The following is a 25,622-nucleotide window of genomic DNA, read 5'->3' as shown; positions in this document are numbered from 1 at the left end:
TCTGGCAGCATCTGTGGAGGAGAAAACAGAGTTAACGTTTCGGGACCAGTGAGGAGTTCTAAGGAAGGGTCACCGGACCCGAAACGTTAACTCTGTTTTCTCCTCCACAGATGCTGCCAGACCTGCTGAGCTTTAAATTTGTTTTTGAACAGGCTATATAGTTGGGATAATCTGAATAGACAATGCAGAGATGCACAACGAATCTTGTGTCAGTGATAATTACAGTTAAGATTGGCCTCTGCATCAATTTGTACAATTGCATGAGGTCCTGTTTTATTGCATATTATAAATCTACTGTGTAAAATGGTCAGCTTGCTAGCTAGTCCTAGTACAACACTGTAGAGGAAACCTCTAGGGACAAGCCACTCATTGGCATTTTCCTGTATGAAGTAGCCAAGCCAGTCTGAAATTGAATGAAAGGATTTAATTTTAAATAAAAGCAGAATTATAAAAACTGGAGAAAACCAATTGGAAAAACAATCTCAGTGGCTTAGCTCCAAATCTTTTCTGTCATGTGTTCCACTTTAAACAATCCAAGTCTATTGTAAAATGATACATGGTGCTTTGAAAAGTTATTGTCTTGTGTTTGTGGTTGGACAAACCAAAGATTGGACTGCACGTGAACAGGCTCTCATGGTGAGAAGCTGCTTTTATATCTTTCTATTTATATTCTAGGAGCAAGCTTGCATTGTTGAGGCTCTTATGCCCAGCTTGGCAACAGACCTATCTATTCAAATAAAGCCAGTTCTATGTATCTTCTGCAGAGTTATAGCAAAGGCAGCAAAAAGCTGGCAATGCCTCAGCAACATGGATTCCTGAAACTCTGCCAAAGTAACTCCCAAGCACCCTTCACGAGCTGAGACCATCCCACAGTGCGTCACAACTAATCAGGTGTAGCCATTGTTGTAATGTTGGAAATGTGGCACCCAATTGTATGTAGCTAGCCCCCACAAACAGTGCTGTGATAGCAACCAGTCATTGATTTTGGTGGGGCCAAAACAAAATGACTCAGGTGCTGGAAATCTAAAATATAAACAGAAAATGCTGCGCATGTGGTAGCTTCTGTGGAAGGATAAAACAGAGTTTGTGATTTAGATCTGTGATATTGGTTAAAGGATAAATGTTGGCTAGGATATTGGGGAGATCTACCTTCTTGGCTGCAAGCCAAGTGAATTCAGCTTTTTGTAGCTGTGTATTTGATCAAATTTAGTAGGCCAAAAGTATCAAGGCATTTCTATTCAAATCAGTTTGCAGAATTCATGTAACCTTCAAAGAAAGTGTATGGCCTTTTTAAAGAGTCAGGTTGATACAAGTTGTTGAAATAGGAATATATACTTGCAACTCAGCATCTAAATCATTCCTGCTAACTCCTGAGAGACAGTTTATATCAATTGGTGTTACATGATGTTGGTATATAAGACGACCCATATAAGAACAGAACTCAGGAACTGATGTTATGTGCTCTTGAAGTACAAAGCCAGGATTTGTAAATTTATTTGGACAATTGATGTACAAAAGCTGAGGCTTCTAAGTATGTAGTACAAATGAAAGGCTTTAGCAGCTTACCATGAATTTTGAGGAATAGTTAATTTGCAACTGACAGCTTTTCAACAATAAAATGAATGGAGGTAAAAGTCATTGGCATATGCCAGTAGTAATTTCCCGAAATGCACATTCAGTGGGCAAGGTTCCACCTGTAAGACAGTGTTGGAGAATTGGTCATACACTGTGTACTTTTTGATTGAGTATGGCTTTAATGTACAAAGGTGCTGTGTCCTGACAGTGATTTGATGTTCATTCGGTCTTGCCAGTCACCATCCAGGGTTTCAGAATAATAATAAAGCTCCAGAGATATGAAAACTGTCGTTTGCTCACTTATGGCTGGTGAGTGGCGCTTGGGTTGTTTGTAATATGGCAAGGGGCTTATTGCAACTTACTTCCACTTAGCTGCCTTGTTGTTCTGTGTGTCTGCTAACCTACCAGATGGTTAACAATCCAGCTAGGATTCAGTGCAATTCCTTCTCATCCTGTACAAAGAATTGCATGTTAAGACCATATGTCAAGTGAAGCAAAAACATTCCAGTTTCCTCCCATAGTCCAAAGATATTCGGATTAGATGGGTTAGCCATCGTAAAAACGTCATGTTATGGGTCTGGGTGGAGTGCTCTTTGGAGCATCAGTGCAGAGTCGATGGGATGAATGGCCTCTTTCTGTACTGTAGGGATTCTGTGATCTCTATCATTCTATGATATGCAGTTTCAAAGCATTGCTTGGCATACTGTACATCTCTATAATGAAGTTAAAAAATAGAAATTGGAAGCAATATTGATGAAACTTTCCATTCATGGTGGCAAGCAGGAAATAGAACTGATACAGATATCAATGTATCAGAAAAATAAGGTAGGGAGGCACCATGAGTAACTCTGGAACAAACAGTGCTTCACATGTCCAGAGAAAACAAAGACATAGCTAGGATGCAAGTTCCTATAGCAACACTTTTAATTTGGAAGAAACGAGTTGAGTTAATAGACACGTTGTTCAATATGAAAATGAGTTCTGCCAGGCAGAGGAAGGCAGTGGTCGATGGGGACTGGTTGGGTCTCCATCCGGAAAAAGTGGAAAATTCTCACATCATCTGGGTGGGATACAGGAGTAAGGAGGGATTGGGCATCCTTGGTGAAAAGACGTCTAGGGGCAGGAAACCAGAAATTTAAAATTACAGATGACATTAGAAGTGTTATGGATGTTGGTGAAAACAGACTGGTTGAGGGAAGGAGAAAATAGAGTCACGATAGGAAGGAATCAGTTCCATTTTGCAGAAGCAGACTGAAATGATGAGTTTCCCAGTGCAATCCTGCTTATCAATCTTGGTAAGTTGATAGAAGTGGGTTGTGCTGTATTTAGGGATTCATGAGGTTGCACAATGTGAAAGTAGCCCACGTCAAAAGCCAAGCAAGTCACATAGCAGGGATTGAGAAGATGATTCATTACTCAGCACTCAAATCTGACCAAATTTGGCAGGTTTGAGTCCTTCACGTTCTTCTAATAATAAACAATCTAATAATAAACAAACAAAATAGAAATTGTGAATCTCTGAGGGTTAATGATTGAGTAAAGCTAAGAATGCAGGTTTAATTGATAGATAATATCTTATGAAATTTAATAGAACTAAGACTGATTTAAAAGGCCAATACTCAAATAGCAGCTGCCATACTTCTGGGCATTTTGTTTTATTATGATTGGCTTGATAACAGATTTGACAGCTTGCGAGATTTAGCCTTGGTCTCCAGAAATTCTTTGGATTTCAGAGATGAAAGAAAATCCTATTCTACATACGTTGACTCATAAAGATGGTGCTGTTGGCAGATATTTAGCTGCAATTGATGATTGATGGGGTTTTAAAACATCTGCCTTGATACAGGTCCTGAAGGCAATGCACATTAACCTTGTGTGTATGCTTTTCTCTATTTCTTCTACACTCTCCTACGGAGGCACTGTATATTGTTTCGCAGACCCTTGCAAAGTTCAGAGACCTCTCCTGTTTGGTGTCTGTAAGGCTAAACATCAGCATTTAATAAATTCCACTGTGTTTTCACATGCTGTTATCCCACACTGGGTCGCAGTAACTACAGCTACCTCTTTACTCCCCTTCTTAACCGAAATAGATCGATATGGTGACATGATGGCAATGTCACTGGGCTAACAATCCAGACTCCCAAGCCAATGCTCTGAGGATATTGGTTCCAATTCTACTGCATGACTGTGTGGTTTCCTTTGAGCCCAAAATGGTATAACTTGAATAAGGATGCCCAACTATCTGGTCTAACTAAAAGAGTCTTGTTGAATAAACAATTAGAAGTTTATTGCATTACTGCAACAGTTTACGGATTACATGAAGATGGCCTATATCAAACACATAAGCTCAGGTCTGTTTCCTACAATCACCTCCTTTCCTCTGACTAAGTCATTGTGACTTCTTCACAGTGGGTGGTACTTGCTGCACTCAATTAAGTGTTAACTTTTTCAGACCCATATACAACATCGCTTGGTGGAATTTAAGCCACTGAACTAACTTACTGGCTTTCCAGTTCATAAATCTGACATATAAAGCTAGTGTCAGTAACAGTGACCCTGATAGCTGTCATCAGTTATTGTAAAAACCCATCTGGTTCACGGATGTCTTGGGGTCCAGGCAACGGCTGGGTCCTGAACTGCACCAATGTAGTTTCCTCGGAACTACCTTCTGAAATTTTCAGGTCAAGGACATTTAGGGATGGGCAACAAATGAGGGCTTTGTGACTAATGCCCATGTACACAAAATAAAATAAAAGTGGTTTTAAGAACCAAATGTAGTGTCTAAAATATCCTGTTGACAGCAACTGATTTCGCATTCATCAGAAGTGGTTCAGTTCAGTGCTGTATTGAGTGGAGATCTGATAGACTTAAAAGCCCTAGGGAAGTGTTCAGTTGATAGAACGCTCGGAGTACTGCTTATCAAAATGCAACATTATTCCATCGCTCTACAGAAAGAATCCTCCTGACTGCTGGCCTTCTGACAAGTTTATTTTGTTGGTGACGTAGGATCCTGATCCCGGGTCACCTGCTAAGTCATCATTCACTGGGCTTGGCAAGTCTGGCACTTTCTTCTGTTGCCAGTATATGGAACTTGGTAGCATTGCTTGAGGTAGTTTGCCGCCACTAATCCTCTTTTGTCTGAATATTTTCTGAATAACCTGTTCAGTGATGCTATTAACACCTCTAACGCAGCTAGGACTCAACCCAAGCCTTTTGTATCAGAGGTAGGGTCGCAACCTCTCACCATAAGAGCCCCTTTTGTTCCTTTGTCTATATTGCAATTTGCAGCAATCTTCAGCCAGAAGTGCCAAGTGTATGATCCATCTGGGCCTCCTCCGCTGGTCCCAGTATCACTGATATTAATCTTAAGCTAATTCATTTCACTGTGCATCATATCAAGAAGTGGTTGGAGGCACCGGATACTGCAAAGGCAGTGGGCCCTGACAACTTTCCAGTATTTGTACTGAAGATTTGTGCTCCACTTGTTACTGCTCCCCTTGCCATGCTTTTGCCATGCATCTACCCAACAATGTGGAGCCGATCAGTCTACTCTTGATCAGCAGTAAAGTGGTGGAAGGTGTCAACAATTGTGCTCAGCAATAACCTGTTCAGCGGCGCCCAGTTTGGGTTCTGCCAGGACCACTCAGCCCCTGACCATATTACATCCTTGATTTAAAACATGGACATAAGAGCTGAATTCCAGAAGTGAGGTGAGAGTGACAGCCCTTGACATCAAGGCCACGTTCAATTAGTGTGGCATCAAGAAACCCTAACAAACTGGAATCAATGGGTATCAGCAGCAAACTCTCCGCTGCCAGGAATCATACCTGGCGCATAGGAAGATGGTTGTTGTTGTTGGACGTCAATTATCTCAGCTCCAAGACATCTCTCCAGGAGTTCCTCAGGGTAGTGTCCTTGGCCCAACCATCTTCATCAATGAGAAATAGTAAGAACTGCCGATGCTGGAGGCAGAGATAACACGGTGGGGAGCTGGAGGAACACAGCAGGCCAGACAGCGTCACAGGAGCAGGAAAACTGACATTTCAGGTCGGGACCCTTCTTCAGAAATGGGGGAGGGGGAAGGGAGCTCTGAAATAAATAGAGAGAGGAGGGGTAGGGCTGGGGAAGGTAGGTGGGATGGTGATAGGGGGAATGCAGGTAGGCAGTGGTGGGGATTGGTCAGTGAGGTGGGAGGAGCGGATGGGGGGTGAGAGCAGATGGACAGGTCAAGGAGGCGGGGATGAGAGGAGCTGGGGAAGATAGGTGGGATGGCGATAGGTGAGTGCAGGTGGGCAGTGGTGGGGATTGGTCAGTGAGGTGGGAGGAGCGGATAGGTGGAAGAGAAGATGGACAGGTCAAGGAGGCAGGGATGAGAGGGGGGTGCTGGTCTTGGGATGAGGTCAGGGGTGGGGAGATTTTGAAGCTAGTAAAATCCACATTGAGACCATTGGGTTGTAGGGTTCCAAGGCAGAATATGAGGTTCTGCTCCTCCAATTTCCAGGTGGCGTCATTGTGACACTGGAGAGGCCCAGGATGGATATGTCGCCCAGGGAGTAGGAGGGGGAGTTGAAGTGGTTCGCGACTGGAAGGTGTCGTTTGACGCGAATTGAGTGCAAGTGCTCTACAAATCACGTATCACCCCACTAACCTCCGGATTCAATGCATCATTCTCCACCATTTCAGCCACCTGCAATCTGAACCCACAAACAAGGATGTATTTCCCTCCCCACCCCTATCTGCGTTCCATAGGGACCGCTCTCTCCACGAATCCCTCTTCCACTCCACACTCTCCACTAGCCCTACCACCCCTGGCACCTTTTCCTGCAACTGCAGGAAGTGGTACACCTGCCCCTACACCTCCCCCCTCACCTCCATCCAAGGACCTAAAAAAACCTTCCACATCAGACAGGGGTTCACCTGCACACCCTTCAATGTGGTCTATTGCATCCGCTGCTCCCGATGTGGCCTCCTGTACATCGGTGAGACCAAGCGGAGGCTCAGAGACCGCTTTGGCCTACCCTACCCTTGGCCTCATCCCATGCCCAACCCTCCCTCTCATCCCCGCCTCCTTGACCTGTCCGTCTTCTCTCCTACCTATCTCCCCCTCATCCCTGTCTCCTTGACCTGTCCGTCTTCTCTCTCACCTGTCCACTCCTCCCACCTCACTGACCAATCCCCACCACTGCCTACCTACACTCACCTATCACCATCGCACCTGCCTTCCCCAGCCCTACCCCCTCCCCTCTCTATTTATTTCAGAGCTCCCTTCCCACCTCCCCCATTTCTGAAGAAGGGTCCCGACCTGAAAAGTCAGCTTTCCTGCTCCTCTGATGCTGCTTGGCCTGCTGTGTTCCTCCAGTTCCACACTGTGTTATCTTCATCCATGACCTTCCCTCGACCATAAGGTCTGAAGTGGGGATGTTTGTCAATATTCAGCACCATATGTGACTCCTTAGGTACTAAAGTAGTCCATGTTCAAATGCAACAAGCTCTGGACAATATCCAGGGTTGGACAGACAGGTGGCAAGTAACATTCGCACAATGGCCACACAAATGCCAGGCAGTGACCATCTGCAATCTAACCACCACCCCGTGACATTCAGTGGTGTTCCCATCATTGAATCCTCCACTATCAACAACCTTGGCGTTACTATTGACCATAAAGTCACTGGACTCACCATGTAAACAACATGGCTACAAGAGCAGGTCAGACACTAGGAATACAACGGCATTCTGTCCTGTCACACCAAAGCCTGTCCACCATCTACAAGGCACAAGTCAAGAGTGTCATGGAATACTTCCCATTTTCTTGGCTAAATGCAACTTTATCAACACTCAAGAAACTCGACACCACCCAGGACAAAGCAGCCCATTTGATTGGAATCATATCAACAAACATCCACTCCCTCCCCCACCGACGCTCAGTAGCAGCGTTGTGTACTATCTACAAGATGCGCTGCAGAAATTCACCAAATATCCTCAGGCAGCACCTTCCAAACCCACAAACACTTCCATTTAGAAGGACAAGGGTAGCAGATACATGGGAACACCACCCCCTGCAAGTCCTCCTCTGAGCCACTCACCATCTTGACTTGGAAATATGTCACCGCTCCTTCAGTGTCGCTGAGTGACAATCCTGAAATTCCCTCCCTAGCAGCATTGTAGGTCAAACTACAGCACGTGGGTTGCAGTGGTTCAAGAAGGCAGCTCACCCCCATCTCCTTAAGACCAAGGAAGGATAGGCAATACATGCTGGCTAGCCAGCAAAGTCCACATTGTTTAAGAGAATAAAAAAAACTATGTCTGGGATGTTGTTACACATGGAATCAGAGAGCCGAACCAAATCTGCCTTTCCACTTCTGTATTTGCCACTCATTAAAAGGAAACTGTCAAAGTCACCCAAATAGTCACTCCAGTGGTTAGTTCCTAACCAGACTTTTGAATAACCAATCCCAGACTTTGTAGGTAGGTAATTTCCAAACACTGGTTTTGTTTCTTAAACAAAAGACGTAACTATTTATCAGATAGCCAATAAGTTTAGCACTGTGAAAATTAAACAACACGGTAAGTTAACTAATGTCTGTACTTTAAACCCAAACATTTGTTTTCAGCTCCCATTCACATTAAAGACAGACAAACAAACTTTAAGGGATAAATCAAAGAAAATAATAAAACCAGCCAGATTACTTAAAGGGCTTTCATGCTGCTTTATTTCACAAGTGTAATTGTGGACTTCTTGGCCGCTTTACCTGAAATATTGACCAGGGTCACAACTTCAATTCACCCAGGCAAGGGCAGCAATACTTCTAACTCAGCTTTCTGCTCTTTGGCCATCTTTGGGTTGGTCTAACAGATTAGGCAGGGAGCTTTCAAATCTTCATGATGTCTGAGTACCAGCCCAGAGCCATCTTTCAGAAAATGTAGTTCAAAAACCAGTCTAGTTCCACTCTGATAGAATGACCGACTCTTCCTGAGGCCTCAATTACAATTTCAACAACTGTTCAATTGATCAATTGATTAATTGTTATCACACGTACCAAGATACAGTGAAATGTGTTGTTTTGCATACTATACAGGCAGATCATACCATACAAAGTGGGTCAGGATAACAGAACAGAGTGCAGGATACTGTATTACAGCAGCGGAGAAGGTGCAGAGAAAGAAATTGACATTAACATTTGAGAGGTCTGTTCAAAAGTCTGGTAACAACGGGGAAGAAACTGTTCTTGAATCTGTTTGTATGTGTCTTCAAACTTTTATATCTTTTGCCTGATGGAGGATGGGGTGGGAGGAGTCTTTGATTATGTTGGTTGCTTTCCCGAGGCAGCGCTAGTATAGATGGAGTCAGTGGATGAAAGGCTGGTTTATGTGATGGTCTGGGCTGTGTTCACAACTCCCTGCGGTCTTGGGAAGAGCAGTTGCCACATTAGGCAGTGATGCATCCAGAAAGGATGCTTTCTTTGGTGCATCTATAAAAATTGGGAAGAGCCCTTGTGGACATGCCGAATTTCCTTAGTCTCCTGAGAAAGTAGAGACGTTGTTGTGCTCTCTTGACTTTCATGTGGACATGGGTTGGTGATTGTTGGTGATCATCACTCCCAGGACCTTGACTCTCTCGACCATCTCCACCTCAGCACCATTGATGCATACAGGGGCGTGCCCTTCCACTCCACTTCCTGAAGTTAATGACCAGCTCCTTCATTTTGTTGACATTGATGGAGAGATTGTTGTCTTTACATCATGCCACTAAGCACTCAATGTCTTTCTTGTATTCTGCTTTGTCAGTGTTTGTTTGAGATCCAACCTACAATGGTTGTGTCAACAGCAAACATATAAATGGAGTTAGGGCGGTATTTGGCCAAATAGTCATGAGTGTGTAAGGAGCTCGGTAGGAGACAGAATAAGCAGCCTTGCAGGGCACCATTGTTGAGGATTGTGGTGGAAGAGGTGTCATTGCCAAGTCTTACTGATTGTGTAACTGCCATGTGCTAGAACATAGGATCTCTTCCAGACTTGCCAGGTTCACTTCCTAGATACTAACTTCATTACCAGCCAACTTCTACTATCTGTTTTAACTCAATGCACTTCCTAGGGTCACTGGGTTTGTAAGAAACTTTTTAATCAAGACTCAGTCTGTAATTAGCCTGGCCTCACAAACAAACAAAGCTTTTATTTTTACCACAAGCTGTCCCAAAGTCCACATGTCATTTCCAGCTTACAATTTGCAATTAATAAAAGAATAAAACTAAAAATAATAAAAAATCAACGAGGCTTCTCACAATGTATCTAACTATCAGCTACTGGTAAGTCACCTGTCTTAGTTAGCAAGATAGTTTATTGCCTGTTAATAATAACTACAACTTACTTTACTAGTCAGACATTATTACAAAGGACGCAAGAGAACTGCACACAATACATCTGCTCCTTGCAAAGGCTAGTGTTGATCTTGCTGCTTCCACACAAAGACTGTTTAACATCAACAGATTGAATGGAGCTAAGTCCATTTTAACATTAACTATTTCAGAATAATTAGCTTCAACAATAAAGCAGATGACATGCTCTTAAATACTTGTTAACTGTCTGTGACCTTACCATCAATAACTTGTGGAAAGAGAGTCACATAAAAACAGTGAGTCTTGTAGTTCCTTCATGACCATCGTGATAAACTTAATTCTGGCTGGTATCCTTATTTCATTATGTTTCATTATCTTTGTAAGTCATACTTTTAAGTTGTTAATAACTGGTAATTTTTATTTTCTTCCTAAGCTTTAAGATATGTTGTGATTTTGATTTATGTATTTGTCACCTACTGCTTGTTTTAATGGCTAATGAAATTCAGTTTGTTGCAATAATCGTCATTTGGTACCATTTGCCTCTGCAAATATCACCAATTCAAAGCACTCTGAGTGAACGAGAGTGACCAGTGCAAACCCTGACTCCTTAATCCCAGGTTTCATTCCTGTACTCACTGACCTATACTGGCTCCACGTCCAACAAAACCATAAATTTCAAATACTTGCCTTTGTGTTCAAATCCCTCCACAGCCTCGCTCTTCCCAACTCTGTAACCTCCTCCAGTCTCTACACCCTTCCCCATCACTGTAACCTCCTCCAGCCTCTATACCCCACCCTTTCTCTGTAACCTCCTCTAGTCCCTACACCCCCTCCCTACCTCAGTAACCTCCTCAAGTTCCCACAATCCTTTCCTTTCTCTGTAACCTCCTTCAGCTTCTACAACCCCCCCATCTCTGTAACCTCCTCCAATCCCTCCCTATCTTTGTCACCTTCTCCAGCCGCTACAAATCCTCCGCATCTCTGTAACCTTCTCCAGCCTCCCCACTCGGGGGACTCAGGGGAGTCAATGGCCTAGTTGTATTATTGATGGACTGTTAATCCAGGGACCAGACAACATGCTGGGGACTGGTTTGAATCCCGCCATGGTAGATGGTGGAATTTGAATTCAATAAGTATCTGGAATTAAGAATCTGATGGTGACTGTGAATCCATTGTTGATTGTTGGAAAGATCCATCTGGTTCACTAATGTCCTTTAAGGAAGGAAACTGCCATCCTTACCTGGTCTGGTCTACATGTGACTCCAGACCCACAGCAATGTGGTTGAGTCTTAACTGCTCTCTGGGCAATTAGGGATGGGCAATAAATGCTGCCTAGCCAGTGACGCCCTCATCCCGTGAATGAATTAAAAAAACCTCTATATCTCTGTAACCTACTCCAGACCGTATACCCCTCCCTATCTCTGTAACCTCCTGCAGTCCCTACACTCCTCCCTATCTCTAACATTCTCCAGCCTTAAACCTTTCAAGATCTCTGCACTTCTCTAATTTTCACCACTATTTTCCATTGCTCCACTGTTGGCAACTGTGTCTCTAATCTTGAGATTGGAAATTTTTTTTCTAAACTTCTCAGCTCTTCTGCCTCCCTCTTTCTTCATTCTCCTCTACCTTCTTAAAACCTGTTGCTCTGTCCTAATTATCTCCCATATACATTTAGTGTCGCTTTTTTCTGGTAGGCCTTGCTGCATTAAAGGTAATGCATAAATACAAGTTTATGTTATATTACAAGCACAGCATATGTGCAAGGTATTGTTGTATTGAGCAATGATGATAATTTGGGGGCAAACTTAATATGAAGGAACAACCAGAAAGGCATCATTATTGGTTGAAAGATACAATGCTTCTGCATAAAATGCTTCTCAGTGTGGTCCTGATGGCAAAAATGTATAGAGCATTAGTTTTGGTGTAGCTTTTACAATAGTCTGAGGGAACGACAGTTCTAAACTTGAACTAAGAGTTGAGGGTAAAGAGCCTGGGTTTATCAAGATCACAGGATGGTATCTAAGCAATTCAAGATCAAATGAACACTGACAGACCCTTTTGAGAATGCTATAAACCCCAGAACAGAGAGCCCGAGTTGATTCTTAGAAGAAAAAAGAAACCAAAGTGGTTTAGATTTAGCTGCTTCAAAGCAAGTGTTGAATATGTGACGTGGAACAGTCTGTGGAAGGAGGGAGTATTTTAGAAATATTTAGCAAAATATTGAATAGATAGTTGAAAAAGCAATTAATTGTGAGGTGTTGATTCTTGACTGTATGCTCTTTTCTGGTCCTCTACTTTTATTGAGAGCCTTCATCTTATTTTTGACTCTGTTTTACTACCAGTGGCTTTATATTGGGTTGGAAATCAGTTACCAAAGTTCCGAGGCTGTGCTACCCTTTATAAAGTTCGGTTCATTCATTTCTGCTGTTGTATTTTGCAAGTCTGGATGTATGTCCTCGTTTAGAGTGGATGCTTCTGTATTAAATAATTGTGCATGCCTGAACTGCTGAGGCCAGTGCATCTGGCATTTATTGCCTCATACACTCGCTCAACATGAACGTTATCTCTTAATTAACAAATGATTTATAAGAGGATGGGAAAACTTCAGAACTACATGAAGTTACTTTCTCTCAATTTTCCCATTTTCCTCTCCTGTTTCTCTTGTTTTCTCTCTCTCTGTCTCTCTGTCACCTTTAGCTTTATCTCATGGAACTAGATTCTGTGATAAAGTCTGAGGGCAGTAGAACACAGACAGAATTCTTCCTTTATCAAATGGGATGATGCCAATGCGTGTATTATTGAATGGAAATGCAGCATTCGGTATGAAGAAAAAAAAATCCTCCACGTCATCAGAACTGGACAGCAATGTAAGCTGTTCTGTCTTGAAATTGAAATTTACAGCTAACTTTTATTAATTTAATTTCACTTGCTTGCCTGCTTTGTAAAATATACAGCATAGATGATGAGGTGTGGGCTGCAATCTGCATTACTCTGAGCATCCACAGTCGCTCACACTCATCACTTTATCACTCACAGAATACCAGTCAGCCCACTTGTGGGGTTAGAAATTGTATTCCTCCACATGGCTTCCAGCCACGGATACTCAATTTATACTAAAGGTTGCACAGTTCATCTTATTAGATGACAGTTATTACCTTATTATGACAGTTTTTTCTGGCACTATTGCTGGACCCAATATGCGCACTGATGAATGATTGTATCTATCTAATAACAGATATGGTGCTAGTCTGTAGTATTCTGTTCACCTGATCAAATGGATGATATTATCGCCCTTGAGAGAAGGCAAAAGCAAATTGGTAAGGTCATTTCAGAGACTGGGGGTTTAATTTGCAAGAATTTTATTTGTTGGGGGGTTTGCTTTTGAAAAAAAAAATTGAAAAATAATGTTGAATTCTTGGAATGTAAGGTTTAAGGCTGCATCCACTGTCCTATGATGTCCACAGAAACAAGACAATAGGAGTAGGAGTAGGCCATTTGGCCCTTCAGCTCTTTGCACTTGCTCCACGACTTATTATGATCATAGAAGGACATCCTACACAATAGCCTGTTTCTGTTTTACCCCATATTCATTGATCCTTTTAGCCCCAAGTGCTATTCCACCTTCTTGAAATCATACAATGTTTTGGCCTCAAGTGTTTTCTGCGGTAGCTATTGTGTGAAGAAATTTAATCTCGGTGGTTTGGCATTTTGTTGAACCATTGCATATCATTTGATGATGGTGCTGCCATGATGTGAGGTGAAAAATTGCACAACACTCAACTGCAGTGATAAATAATAGCCAATGAAAAGCCAAGTTGGGACAGGGTGTGACTTGGATTGGAACTGAGAAATGATGGTGTTTCTATGATATTGCTCTTCAAGTCCTTCCTATGGCACATGTCAAAGAGAAGTAAACTTGGTCAGTTACTGCACAATGTCTTGCAGATTGTACATACTGTAGTTATAATCCCTCAGCACTTAGGTGCCTCAATTTAGCGGACTGTGTTTTCCCAGGTACAGTCAAAGGTGTAAAGTCTAGTTGTGGCTACCACCATCCAAGTGAGTAATAAGTGTTCCGAACTCCTACTTTGTATTTTGTGATTACTGGAAATGTTCTCATACATCAGATTTTGAGGAAAATGCACAGAGTATGCAGCCCTTCCTGGCTTCATAAGTGTTGACTGAAGGCAGTAGGCAATCAACCACCCTGGAAATATATGGATTATGCAGCTGTCCTGATTATCAGATGCTGCTGAGAAAAATTCACTTGCAAAGAATTTCAGGAAATGACCTTGACTAATGTGAACAGGACTGTTTTCCTGGTGAAAATTCACCTAACAGTTGACATTGCTGCCCAGTAGACTCTAGGTGAATGCACAGTCTTCAGAAATATTTAGACAGGATCCTTCATGCATTTAAATACTGATAATCAGGTTTCTGCTCGTAGGAAATGATAATCTTTTATTTTTTTTTGCTCCAAGGACCTTTAACCTGCTAGAGTCACTTCTGTCTAAATTGAGAAATTGGCACTAGGCTTTAAAGAGGATGAGCTGTTGTTTGGAAGTATAATTCTGCTACAATGTTAGTCCAGCAAATCTGAGGCAGTGAGCATTACTAATAACTTCTCTCATAATGCTCCCAAAACTGCCAGAAAACAGGCAATAATTCAGCGAAAGATCTAGTCCTGACAGGCAGAAATAAAAGCCAGTGCTACACACAGTAGCAAATCATTTATACAACATTTAATTGCAAGCCTTTGATAGTAGATTTGTAGTGGAATACTTAAAATACTGTTTAATAATATCATTTAATTAAAACAAAGACTGAAGACTTGAGTCCCTGTCTACTCTTAAAAGTGTTTTTCGCCTTATAAACTGGTAAGATTCATTATTGCTACAGAATTTAAGAGCACGTAGGAGCTGGGAGAGCTCCCCAGGCCTGCTCCAGATGTCAAACAGTTATGCTTAATTGTCAATTCTTGGAACCTGATACAGCTTTCACTAAACTGACAGAGGAGAAGGTCCTTTTGGAAAGTCTGTTCATACCCAAGAGTATCTCATTACTGACAGGTCAGCAATGAGGAACAATTAAATCCCTTCCTGTCATTATCTTAATTACATCACAGAGCTAAACTGCTAATGAGACAGCAAACATGAGATGCAGCATTGAGCCCTGTCAAGCATTGATGGTGGTGTTGTGCTGCAGATATTATATAGGATATCCAACTTGGAGTTACCACCTGTTTGTTGAATTATTTTCTATTTTTCTATTCTCACCTGTGCAGGGTAATGAACCCAGAGAGTTAACTTGAAGAAACCTGACTGTGAGAAAGAGTTGAATTTACCTCAGTAGAGGTTATTAACCCTTTAGATTTGAAAAGTGCATTTGCTTTCGATAATTAAGTTTACTTGCAACTGTCAGAATCATTGACTTATTCAAATGAGTGCCATTGTATTAACATTGAATATTTCAATTGACAAATTGGTTCGGGAAGAACAGGATTGCTAGTGTTGAGGCAAATCTTTGCAACTTCTTCGGAAGTGATGCTTATAATAATCTCAATTTTCCATAAAGGATGCTGAAAAACACCCACTTGTTTAAAAAGATCTAGTCTATATATCCATTGATAAGTGTTAAATCCCAGTGTGGACCTCCACTGATGGAACTAGGAGCTTCTAGGTTTGATCTCTAGTTTGTGCTGGATTGGTTTATCTCAGTTGGGCATCCAAAGACTGTACCATTGGTAAGTGAAAGTGATCAAAACACTAGCTGACCCTAATTGCCACGCAGACAATCTTGCTGAAAAGTGTACGTTTGCAGATGCTTGGTTCCAATGTACTTGGGCCTGATTCTAACACCATTCATAATTGCATGGCTTGCTAATGCGTGTAAAGAATGGCAACTTAGTTGATATGCTGAAGGACAATGAGACACCTATACCTGGCAGACTTCAGAGTCTCCAATACAGTCAGAAGAACATCACATTTCCGTAGCTATTTGTAAAGTATCCCAGCCAAAACAGCCAGTGTCATACTGAGATTGTGTTAGGCCACCAGGGGTGCTGTCCTTCAGTTGAAATGTAAAAGAATGAAGGTAAAATATTCCACAGCTACTTTTTGGAAGAGGAACAGAGCAGTTCTTCCAGTTACCTGGCCACTATTTATCCCTTAACCAACAACATAGCCATATTACTGCTTGTGTGATAATTGCAGAAAATGTATTGGCTGCCATGTTTCAAGCATCGTAGCAGTGACTACACTTAAAATATATTTCATTGGCTGTAAGTAACTCTGGGAAGCCCTGAGAATATTAAAGAAACGATTTAAAGATTTAAGATCTCTCTTAAAGAAAGCTGATTAGTGTGAAATTTCCATTGTTGTGACAGCACTTTCAAAAGAAAGCACTTATGTTCCCATAATGCCATGACATGACATACCCTCGGGGCCCCTCCAATGAAGTTAAATGAAGTGCAGTCAGAGTTGTCATTTAGGCATTCATGACCAATTTGTGCTCAGCCAGAATCAAGAAAGAGAAAATGAAATAAATGGCCAGTTAATCAGTTTTGGATGATGTTGTGTGAGCGACGGATGTTATCCAGGATGCAGGGAGAATGCTTTCAAACACAGAAAGCATTTCTTACAGTCTACAAGTAGGTTTGGGATCCAGACATGTTTAAGGAGGCCAATCTTAAGAGTGCATCATGAAAAGTTCTAAGGAAAGAAAATATGAGATGAAATCATAATTTGTAAACATTTTATTGCCGTTCTGTACTTTAGAAGAAATATTTTTTGCATCTGGCATAATAGGTTAGTTGTCATGTGCAAAAGTGTCAGCAGACAATATTGGGCGTAAAGCAAGTAAGAGAAAACAGCTGCTAACGTTTCAGTGTAAACTGAAGATAATCTCACTGTGCCAATACAAGGCATCTGCTGGTCACACAGCAGATGCTTCTCACTCAAGTCAGTGTGTAAAATGCTACAGGCCCATCAGCTAATTCCTCATCAAGGTTTTCCCAGGTTGATGAGCTCTTCTCCCCATGCAGGCGGAGTTAGGCAGGGAGTAGGAGATTTCTCTCAGTTTGAAATCTTAAGGAAGTCTGTTCAATTGCGAGTTGCAACAGCAACTACCTCAATAAGCAAAGTAATTTAGAAGTAAGTGAAGACAGTGTTAAATTCCAGCTTCCTTTATCAGGGAGCAGGACGTTTTTTTTTACTTCAACCTTTTAAAAAAGCGCCAGCAGTTCCAAACTTCTGCACTGCCAGATGTTTCCAGGTAGCCTCAAGTGACGCAAGAGAATTAGCAATGCTTCACTGCATTAAATAGATGCTGATGTTCTTTAAAGGCAGGCCACTGGTTTCGTATTCTTTCTCATGGATCCACAAGAGCAGAGATAATGAGCAATTTGTCAAGTGGTAGGATTTTCCCGAGTAATGTCATCAAATGTGAGGTCTCAACTGAAGCCACCCTAACATTGGCAAGAATTTTCAATGCTTATGAGTGAAGACAGCCACGTCGTTCTGCATGTTGTTTCCTGCCCTGAAAAGTGGGCACGTACATGACTGTTTTGTTCTCTGACTATCAAAGATACCCAATAAAAACAAAATACTGTGAATGCTGGAAATCTGAAATAAAATCAGAAAGTCCTGGAGAAGCTCATCGGGTCTGGCAGTATCGGTGGAGAAATTTCAGAACTAAAAGGAGCTGAAAAGTAATGGGATAACAAGGTGTAGAGCTGGATGAACACAGCAGGCCAAGCAGCATTAGAGGAGCAGGATTCTCCAGCATTGGCAGTTCCTACTATCTCTGAAAAGTAGTGGATTTTTTTTTGCTAGTGACAGTTCAATGATTGAGCTTCCACAACTCTATGAGGGGAAGTGAAGAATTGCAAAGATTCACTGTCTTCTGCATGAAGATATATTTCCTCATTTCTGCCTTAAATAGCCTACCTCTTATTCTGAGATTATGTTCCTGATTCTGGACTCACCAGCCAGGGACTGTTTTTAATCAATAGCCACCCTTGATGCCCTGAAAGGATTTTGTAAGTTTCAAGGAGATCACGTCACTTTTTGAAGCCCCAGCAAGCTTAGTTTCTTCAATGCGTCATCACAGACAATCCCAGCACCATAGGCATTGTCCTGAGGAACCTACTTTGCACTCAGTCAATGGCAAATATTTCCTTCCTTAGGTAAAGAAACCAAACTGTACACAATTGTCCAGGTGCATTCTCGCTAAGGCTCGATGCAATTGCAGGAAGACATATTTGCTGATCTAATCAAATTACCTTGTGATCAAGGTCAACACAGCATTTGAATTCCTAACTGCTTGCTGCACCTGCATTCTAGCTTTCACTGACTCAAGAACTGAAAGTTTTTATGTATTACCCAGGTAAATTCCAAATCTGAAATTAGAAGTCTGTACAAGTTGTTCAGCTAAAATGCGTGTTTCGTTAACGCAAATTGGCTGTAACACAATTGATGAATAGTGGACACTGTTCGGATAACACAAACTTTCTGCAGTACAGGTATAGCGATTTTCCAAAGCAATTTCCCAATAACGCAGTTTTCTATAGCATGAGGTCACACAAGAATGCAACTATTGCGTTATAGGAGAACTACCTGTATCGAAAAGAACCATAAATGCACCCAACTGATAAACACATACAGATCTATTGTTAATGTGTCCTGTTGTTTCGTATTCTTGTGCTTAATCTTGCTCACATATGAACCTGCTTTGAGTGACATAATGACAGTGTCAAAGGTTTTGAGATTGCTGTCTAGAACTTGACTGCCATCTCGATCCTCATCATTAATCTCACTATACCATCAATGTCTTTGCCAGACTTGCTTCCAGTTTCATGTTTCTTAGGCATTTAGTACTTGGTTGCGCAAGAAAATCCTTCCTGTGTTCTTATGGGAGGGCATTAGACTGATGTGGCAATGTTGTTGCTATTATGAAGTATTGGAATATCAACTACCATTTCTTGTGCCTCATATGTGTTGGGCAGTGGCTTTCTTCATCTCGTGACAGCAGATTAAAAATTCACAACAAAGTACTGGTAGCATATGGATGCAGCTATGTTTGTATTCATTTACCCTTTGAACCTCCTCCTGACATGTTTTTATTATTGAGGTCTTCTGGACACATTCACCAGGGTGTTCTTTGTGCTGTGATGTGCTTTCTTGGTGGTGTTGAGGATGCAAAACAATGCAAGCACACTTTCATTTATTAGCCAAACATGAGCAGAAGATTGTTTCCATTGCCTGTACATTTTGTTTTATTCATTCATGGGATGAGAGAAGTTACTGACTAGTTGAGCATTTATGGTCCATCCCACACCTCCCAGAGGACAGTTAAGAGTGACCACATTGCTGTGGGTCTGGAGTCACATATAGGCCAGACCAGGTAAGGAAGACACATCTCCCTCACTAAAGGGTATTAGCACACCATATGAGTTTTTTTTTGTCCATCAACAATGGTTACCTGGTCAACAACTTCTTATTCCAGATTTTTATTGAATTCGAGTTTTACCAACTGCCATGGGGGGAATTGAATTCATTGTTATCATCCAGTATAGTCTGAAGGGATTGCCTGGGACCTAATGAAATGGGAAAACCAGTGAAGAATATATTAATTAGGGGCTAATTGGGTGTGAATTGGTTGCATAAATATGGGGAGTTAGTATGCAGTTGGGTATGAGTTTTGTGGCATGTGGTTGATGAAATAACACCCAATAAAAGTGTGGACTTGGATTCTGTTTAAATATAGTTATCATCTAGTGTATAACATTGGTAGTAAAGGATGGTTTAGTCACAATGTAAAATGTTGGGTTAAGATTACCCAGCCCTGTTTACTGAACTTGATGATTATAGAGTGATAAGGATTTATAGCACTATCAAAGATACCCAATGAAAGCAAAATACTGTGGTGCTTCGACCCATTTCATCCACAGCGATCAAAAGCAAACACCTAGCTGTTCTAATCCCATTTTCCAGCACTTGGCCAAAAGCCTTGGCATTGCAAGTGCACATTTAGTGTTTTGTATGTGTCATGAGTGTTTTTGCCTCTACCACCATTACAGGCAGTGAGTTCCAGGTTCCCACCACCCTCTGGGTGAAAAAGATATTTCCTCACGTCTGAAGGCTGAAGTACCTTAGCAGCAGAAACTTTCACTCTTATTGAGGTAGTAGATACGGCATTTTTCTTAGCAAACACTTTGGACAAACAGTGATTCATTTTGGAAGGTTGAATTTGAATGCAGAACACAGGGTTAATGGCAGGATTCTCGGCAGTGTGGAGGATCAGAGGGATCTTGGAGCCACGTCTATAGATCCCTCAAAGTTGCTACCCAAGTTGATGGGATTGTAAAGAAGGCATATGGTGTGTTGGCTTTCATTGGCAGGGGAATTCAGTTTAAGAGCCGCGAGGTTATGCTGCAGCTCCATAAAACCCTGGTTAGACCACACTTGGAATATTGTGTTCCGTTCATGGTCACCTCACTATAGGAAGGATGTGGAAGCTTTAGAGAGGGTGCAGAGGAGATTTACCAGGATACTGCCTGAACTGAAGGGCAGGTTTTATGAAGAAAGGTTGAGGAAGCTAGGGCTTTTTTCATTGGAGCGAAGACAGATGAGAGGTGACTTGATAGAGTTGTACAAGATGATGAAAGGCATAGATAGAGTGGATAGTCAGAGACTTTTTCCAGGGCGGAAATGACTATTATGAGGGGGCATAATTTTAAGGTGATTGGAGAAAGGGATAGGGGAGATGTCAGAGGTAAGTTCTTTACACAGAGAGTGTTTGACGTGTGGAATGCGTTACTGGCAGTGGTAGTGGAGTCAGATACTTTAGAGACTTTTAAGCGACTCTTGGATAGGCGGATGGAGGATAGTAAAATGTAGGGTATGCAGGGTACATTGATCTTAGTAGGATAATAGGTCATCACAATGTTGTGGGCTAAAGGGCCTGTACTGTGCTGTATTATTCTATGTTCTATGTTCTAACCTCTTAAAAAGTGATTCGATATCCAATAGTAGCTCGTGAGTTTCTAATTCTTTATTACTTCTCTGCAAACAGGGAGTAATACTGGCTTTTTTATAGTTTGGAAGCTTTTTGCCACTCTGCTGTTCACATATAAGCTACCCACCTGCCCAAAAGCCAATCACAGAGCCATGTTATGTTAAGCACTCCTCACACAGATAACTGATTCTGGTTTGAAAAGAAACAATCAATAGCAGTCTCTGGGCAACTGCTGTGAACACTTACACCCACCGTGCTCATGAGTCCAGCAATACTCCTACACTGCTAGAAAAAATGCATTAGTGTAAATACAACATACAATGAGTTCAAGTAATTTGCCACTATGCCATTGCCAACATTAATAAGATTTGTGCTCCCTGATTGTAATTTGTAGATTGGGTTCCTGGGCTCCTCAGCTAAGGCCTTGTAACTGTGCCCCCTGCACATCCTTGTGAAGAGATGGATGGTTCCTCATCATTCTGTCTCACCTCCTACCATTCACCAGCTCTATCTTCCTTAATATTTTGCAATTCATTGGCCTGCAAATGTTTATTGTCTAGGTTAACACATGAAGAATAAATGAAGAATATATTTGGTAGAGCACATACCTTTGCCATGTCGTGTTAACTCAATGTTATTGTAATTATGCAGTAGTTTTTTGAGACTTTTCCCTGCCTGGTAACTTGTAACCTGTTTGAAAACTCGCAAATCTTTTATAGGGAATACAGGATGGATGTAGATGTTTCCCTGGCTGAGGCCATTTAAGACTGAGATGAAGACGAATTTATTCTCTTAGAAGATGGTGAATTTTGGGAAGTCACCATCCAAGAGAGCTATAAAAGCTCAATCATTGAGTAGTTCAAGACAGAAATGAAAAGCTTTCTGAAGAGTAAAGACATTGATTAGCCACAAGCTTCTTGAGTATTGAGGTCTATGATACATTGAGAAGTCAACATTAACTCTGAAATGACTGAATGGAGCTTGACCTGATGGGCTTTCTCATTGATGGGCTGGGTTTGTTGCCTCTGAATGCATCTGCCACTACGTGTAATGCCGGGACCGCTAAATCCAGCCCATATAAACACATTACAAACACACACAAAGAAACAAAGGTGCAGATATTATATGGTGATAATGATGATTTGTAATGAACAGAACTATGTGCCCATTAAACTTTATCTTAACATAAAGGCATTGAAGAAGGAATAAATTGAAGGGAGGAAATGAAGAATTAATTAAGAAAAATTATATTTGAAATGCGGTAAGGTGGGAGGAGATGCACACAGAGCAGGAATAGTTGTGTAGATGTATAGAAGTTTCCTATGCTGTAGGTACAGTGCATAGAAACCAGGGAACAGAAAAACAAGTTGCCACCTAAATAGTTTTGGATGAGCAAGACCAAATGGATTTTACCAGTGAATTAATGACGCTGTTTCGGGGTAAACTTAATGAAAATATTTATACCAGAAATATTGTGTGTTGAATCAAGGTTTTATTGGTACTGTATTTTTTGAGCATACTTGATTATAAGATTGACAACCAGATTGTTCTCTTTGGTTGTGACCACTGTCAAAGTATGAGAAATTATGCAAATTCTGAATAGTGCTTTTCTTTTGCAGTGGACGGCGCTGTCCATGCAGGAGCTGGGCCTTTGCTGCAGAAGGAGTGCAGTACACTGGGAGGGTGTAAAACTGGAGATGCTAAAATTACCAGTGGCTACTGCCTGCCTGCCAAGTGTGAGTAAAGATAACATCGCCTTTTTCCTGTTAACACAAAACAAGCTGTTTCTTCCATGTTACGGAAATCCCTTCTGCACCAGTCACTGCAATCACACTTGTGTTTACGTTTAATCAAGACTAGCTCCAATGAAGAGGCTGATACAACGCAGAAGGGAGTTTGAATAGAGTTCAATTTCGCTCTTTAGCCAAATTTCATCCTTTCAATCCTGTTTTTATCAATGCGATAGTTCAACTTAAAATTATTAGTTTTAGAAAAATGCACCATGAAAGATGTAGCATTGAACAGCACTGCAAACTGTTTTAAGTTTGCAAGCACTGATGAGATGTCTGAAACAAAGGATTATTGGTGAAAGTTTTGTTTTTTCTTGTATCCCTTCAAAGTGCAGGAGAGCAGGAGGCAGATACGCTGGTGATTTTGATTTCCTTATATCTGAAACAATACCAAGCACATTACTTTTAAGATTTAAAAAACAGTCATCAGTAAAAGTTCTTTGACCTCAATTTTTCTGTTCTACGTCTGCACCTACTGACAATAAAATACCAAGTGAGGAGAGAACACACTGTGCTATATGAGTGAACACATTAATGTATAATACACAAGGTGGTTTTACTGTGTTTGTATTTTACTTCCCTCAGAGTGATTCTAACATGGTCTGATCATTTTGAGATTTTTTTATGGAATGCAGAGAAAATAACATGCTTTCGTTAAAACTAAACGTAAGAACTTGTGACTGTCAGAGACTCATCCTGTCCATTCATAGTATTCCTAAAAAAAAAATTGAGGTCACACTGCTGTTCCCAAGAGATTGTTTTAAAAAGCCTAAGTGATCCATAGCAGAACTACAGTGAGATACATGATCATTTTCCATTTAGTTCATTACATGCAAAGAAGGACAGGTTGCAGGAAAGTGCTGCAGCACATTGAACTTGGCTTGCCTAATGAATGATTTCTTTACCTTGAAAAGCAAGTGAGTAGTTGGAGACAACCCTACAAAGTTTGTCCTTGAACTGAGGGCATCCACTTCCAGAATGACACAACATTGGCTGATGACCCAAAAAAGAGTGACTTGCCAACTTTGAGGGCATTGCTGCTGGTCAGGCTAATGAAGCTGACAGTGAAGACACAAAAGCAATGTGAGAAAAACTGTTGAAGTAACTCCAAAATATGTCTTGTATTCAGTGTCATGTGGTCATTACTGCAGCAAAGAAAGTTAAAGGCACTTTAACTGTTAACTTGAGAGCACTCAAACAAAGAAATGATTCAGGTAAAATTGTCAGTGTGCCAAAAAAAGCTCCTTTTCTAGAATGTCAAAATGCAAACACTGGATGTTTAGGATTCTAACTGGCTATTCAGGGTGCATTGTCCTACCCTGATCATGAGGTTATGCTGTTCTTCATGTCATGCATATAGCTTTGCCTCCATTTTTTTCTTAAAATTCATTTATAGGATGTGGGTTGTTGCCTATTACTAAATGTCCTTGAAAGGTGGTGGCAAGCCACCTTCTCCCGTCACTGCAGTCTATGTATGATGTAGATACATCACAGTTTTGTTAGGCAGGGAGTTCTTGGCTTTTGATCCAGGGATAGGGAAGGAATAGCAGCAATAGTCCCAAGTTGAAATTGTGTTTAGCTTATCAGGAAAAGTGTTCCCAAATATCTGCTGCCCTTGCCCATCCAGGTAGTATAGGTTGTGGGTTTGGAAATTGTTGTCTAAGCAGGCTTGGTGAATTGCTGCAGTACATCTTATAAGTTGTACATACTGTTGTCACTTTGCATCAGTAATAGGAAATTGAATGTTGAAGGCGTTAGATAGATTTTGTTTAAGTGGGCAGCTGTGTGTTGTCAAACTTCTCGAATGTTGTTAGATCTACACTCATCCAGGCAAAGGTAGAGTATTCCATGATCTACCTGACTTGTGCCTTGTAGATGTTGGGAAGGCTTTGGAGAGTCAAGAGTTGAGTTACTGGCTGCAGTATTCCTAGCCTCTGATGTACTCTCGGAGCCACAGTATTTATATGCCTCATCCAGTTGAGTTTCTGGTCGATGGTAAGCCCCCAGGCTGTTGATAGTGGGGGATTCAGTGACAGTCATGCCACCAAATGTCACGGAGCGATGGTTAGATTCTCTCTTGTTGGAAATGGTGACATACATGTTCTGAATTTTTCTTAGTTGTACAGCTAGTTTTTTAGATTATAAAAGTCTGCATGATGGTCTGTTATTATTCAGCATTTTTCATTTTAAGTGTGATTGTTCAAGAGCAGATCACCTCAGATGTTTTAAGTCATTTTCCAGGATTCTATGAATGTTCTTAATTAATGTAGTGATTATTACCTGTCCATCAGTGAGTTTCTTTTCTGCTATTTTGTGTAGTTTACATGTTTCACTGTCTTTCTCTTTATTTAAGATTTTCTTGAAATGTAATGGACAATATATACAGATACGGAGGTAGAAAATATTGTACATTTTCTCAGAGGCTTTCTACACCAGGAAAGTTTTAGCACCTTGCTATTATCAGAGAACTGCATTTATTCAATATTGCATATTCATCTGTGTCCATGTAATCTTTTCAATTTGTGTAGTGCACACAGTGCAAAAGGTAGTTTACCATCTGTAATAGGTGAGATGCTTGGCTGACTTGTGCATTTAAGATACCAACAAAAACAATTTTGGCACTGCATCCAGAACTACTTATTCTGCTCTCTAATGGCAACTCCTCAATCTCCTTAAAGCATGATATTGGCAAATGCTGTGTATATCTGAGCTGTACAGACCAGGAAATATGTTGATTTCAACACAGAAATTGGATGTTTCTGGGTGATACCCATAGTAGCTGATACATGTCATGTGTGCATTTATAAAAACTTTAATTACTGGTCTTTTGATTTTTAGTTAATAGGATCAAGGAACTTTGCATTATCTGGTGCCTTGCAAGATTGTCTTTTGGTATAAAGATGTATGA

General features: G+C 41.1%; 1 protein-coding gene across 1 annotated transcript in view; it reads left to right on the top strand.

Moving 5' to 3' along the window:
• Positions 1 to 25,622, top strand: part of LOC109920489 (ADP-ribose glycohydrolase MACROD1-like) — an 891,059-nt gene that overhangs the window by 472,149 nt on the left and 393,288 nt on the right. Inside the window, exon 4 of the mRNA XM_048619641.1 lies at positions 22,544 to 22,660. Coding sequence (XP_048475598.1) covers positions 22,544 to 22,660 — 117 coding nt within the window. The remainder of the gene's footprint in view (positions 1 to 22,543; positions 22,661 to 25,622) is intronic.

This window comes from Rhincodon typus, chromosome 43 (assembly GCF_021869965.1).
Source record: "Rhincodon typus isolate 14 chromosome 43, sRhiTyp1.1, whole genome shotgun sequence".
NCBI lineage: Eukaryota > Metazoa > Chordata > Chondrichthyes > Orectolobiformes > Rhincodontidae > Rhincodon > Rhincodon typus.
This window is presented reverse-complemented; position numbering and strand designations above follow the sequence as displayed.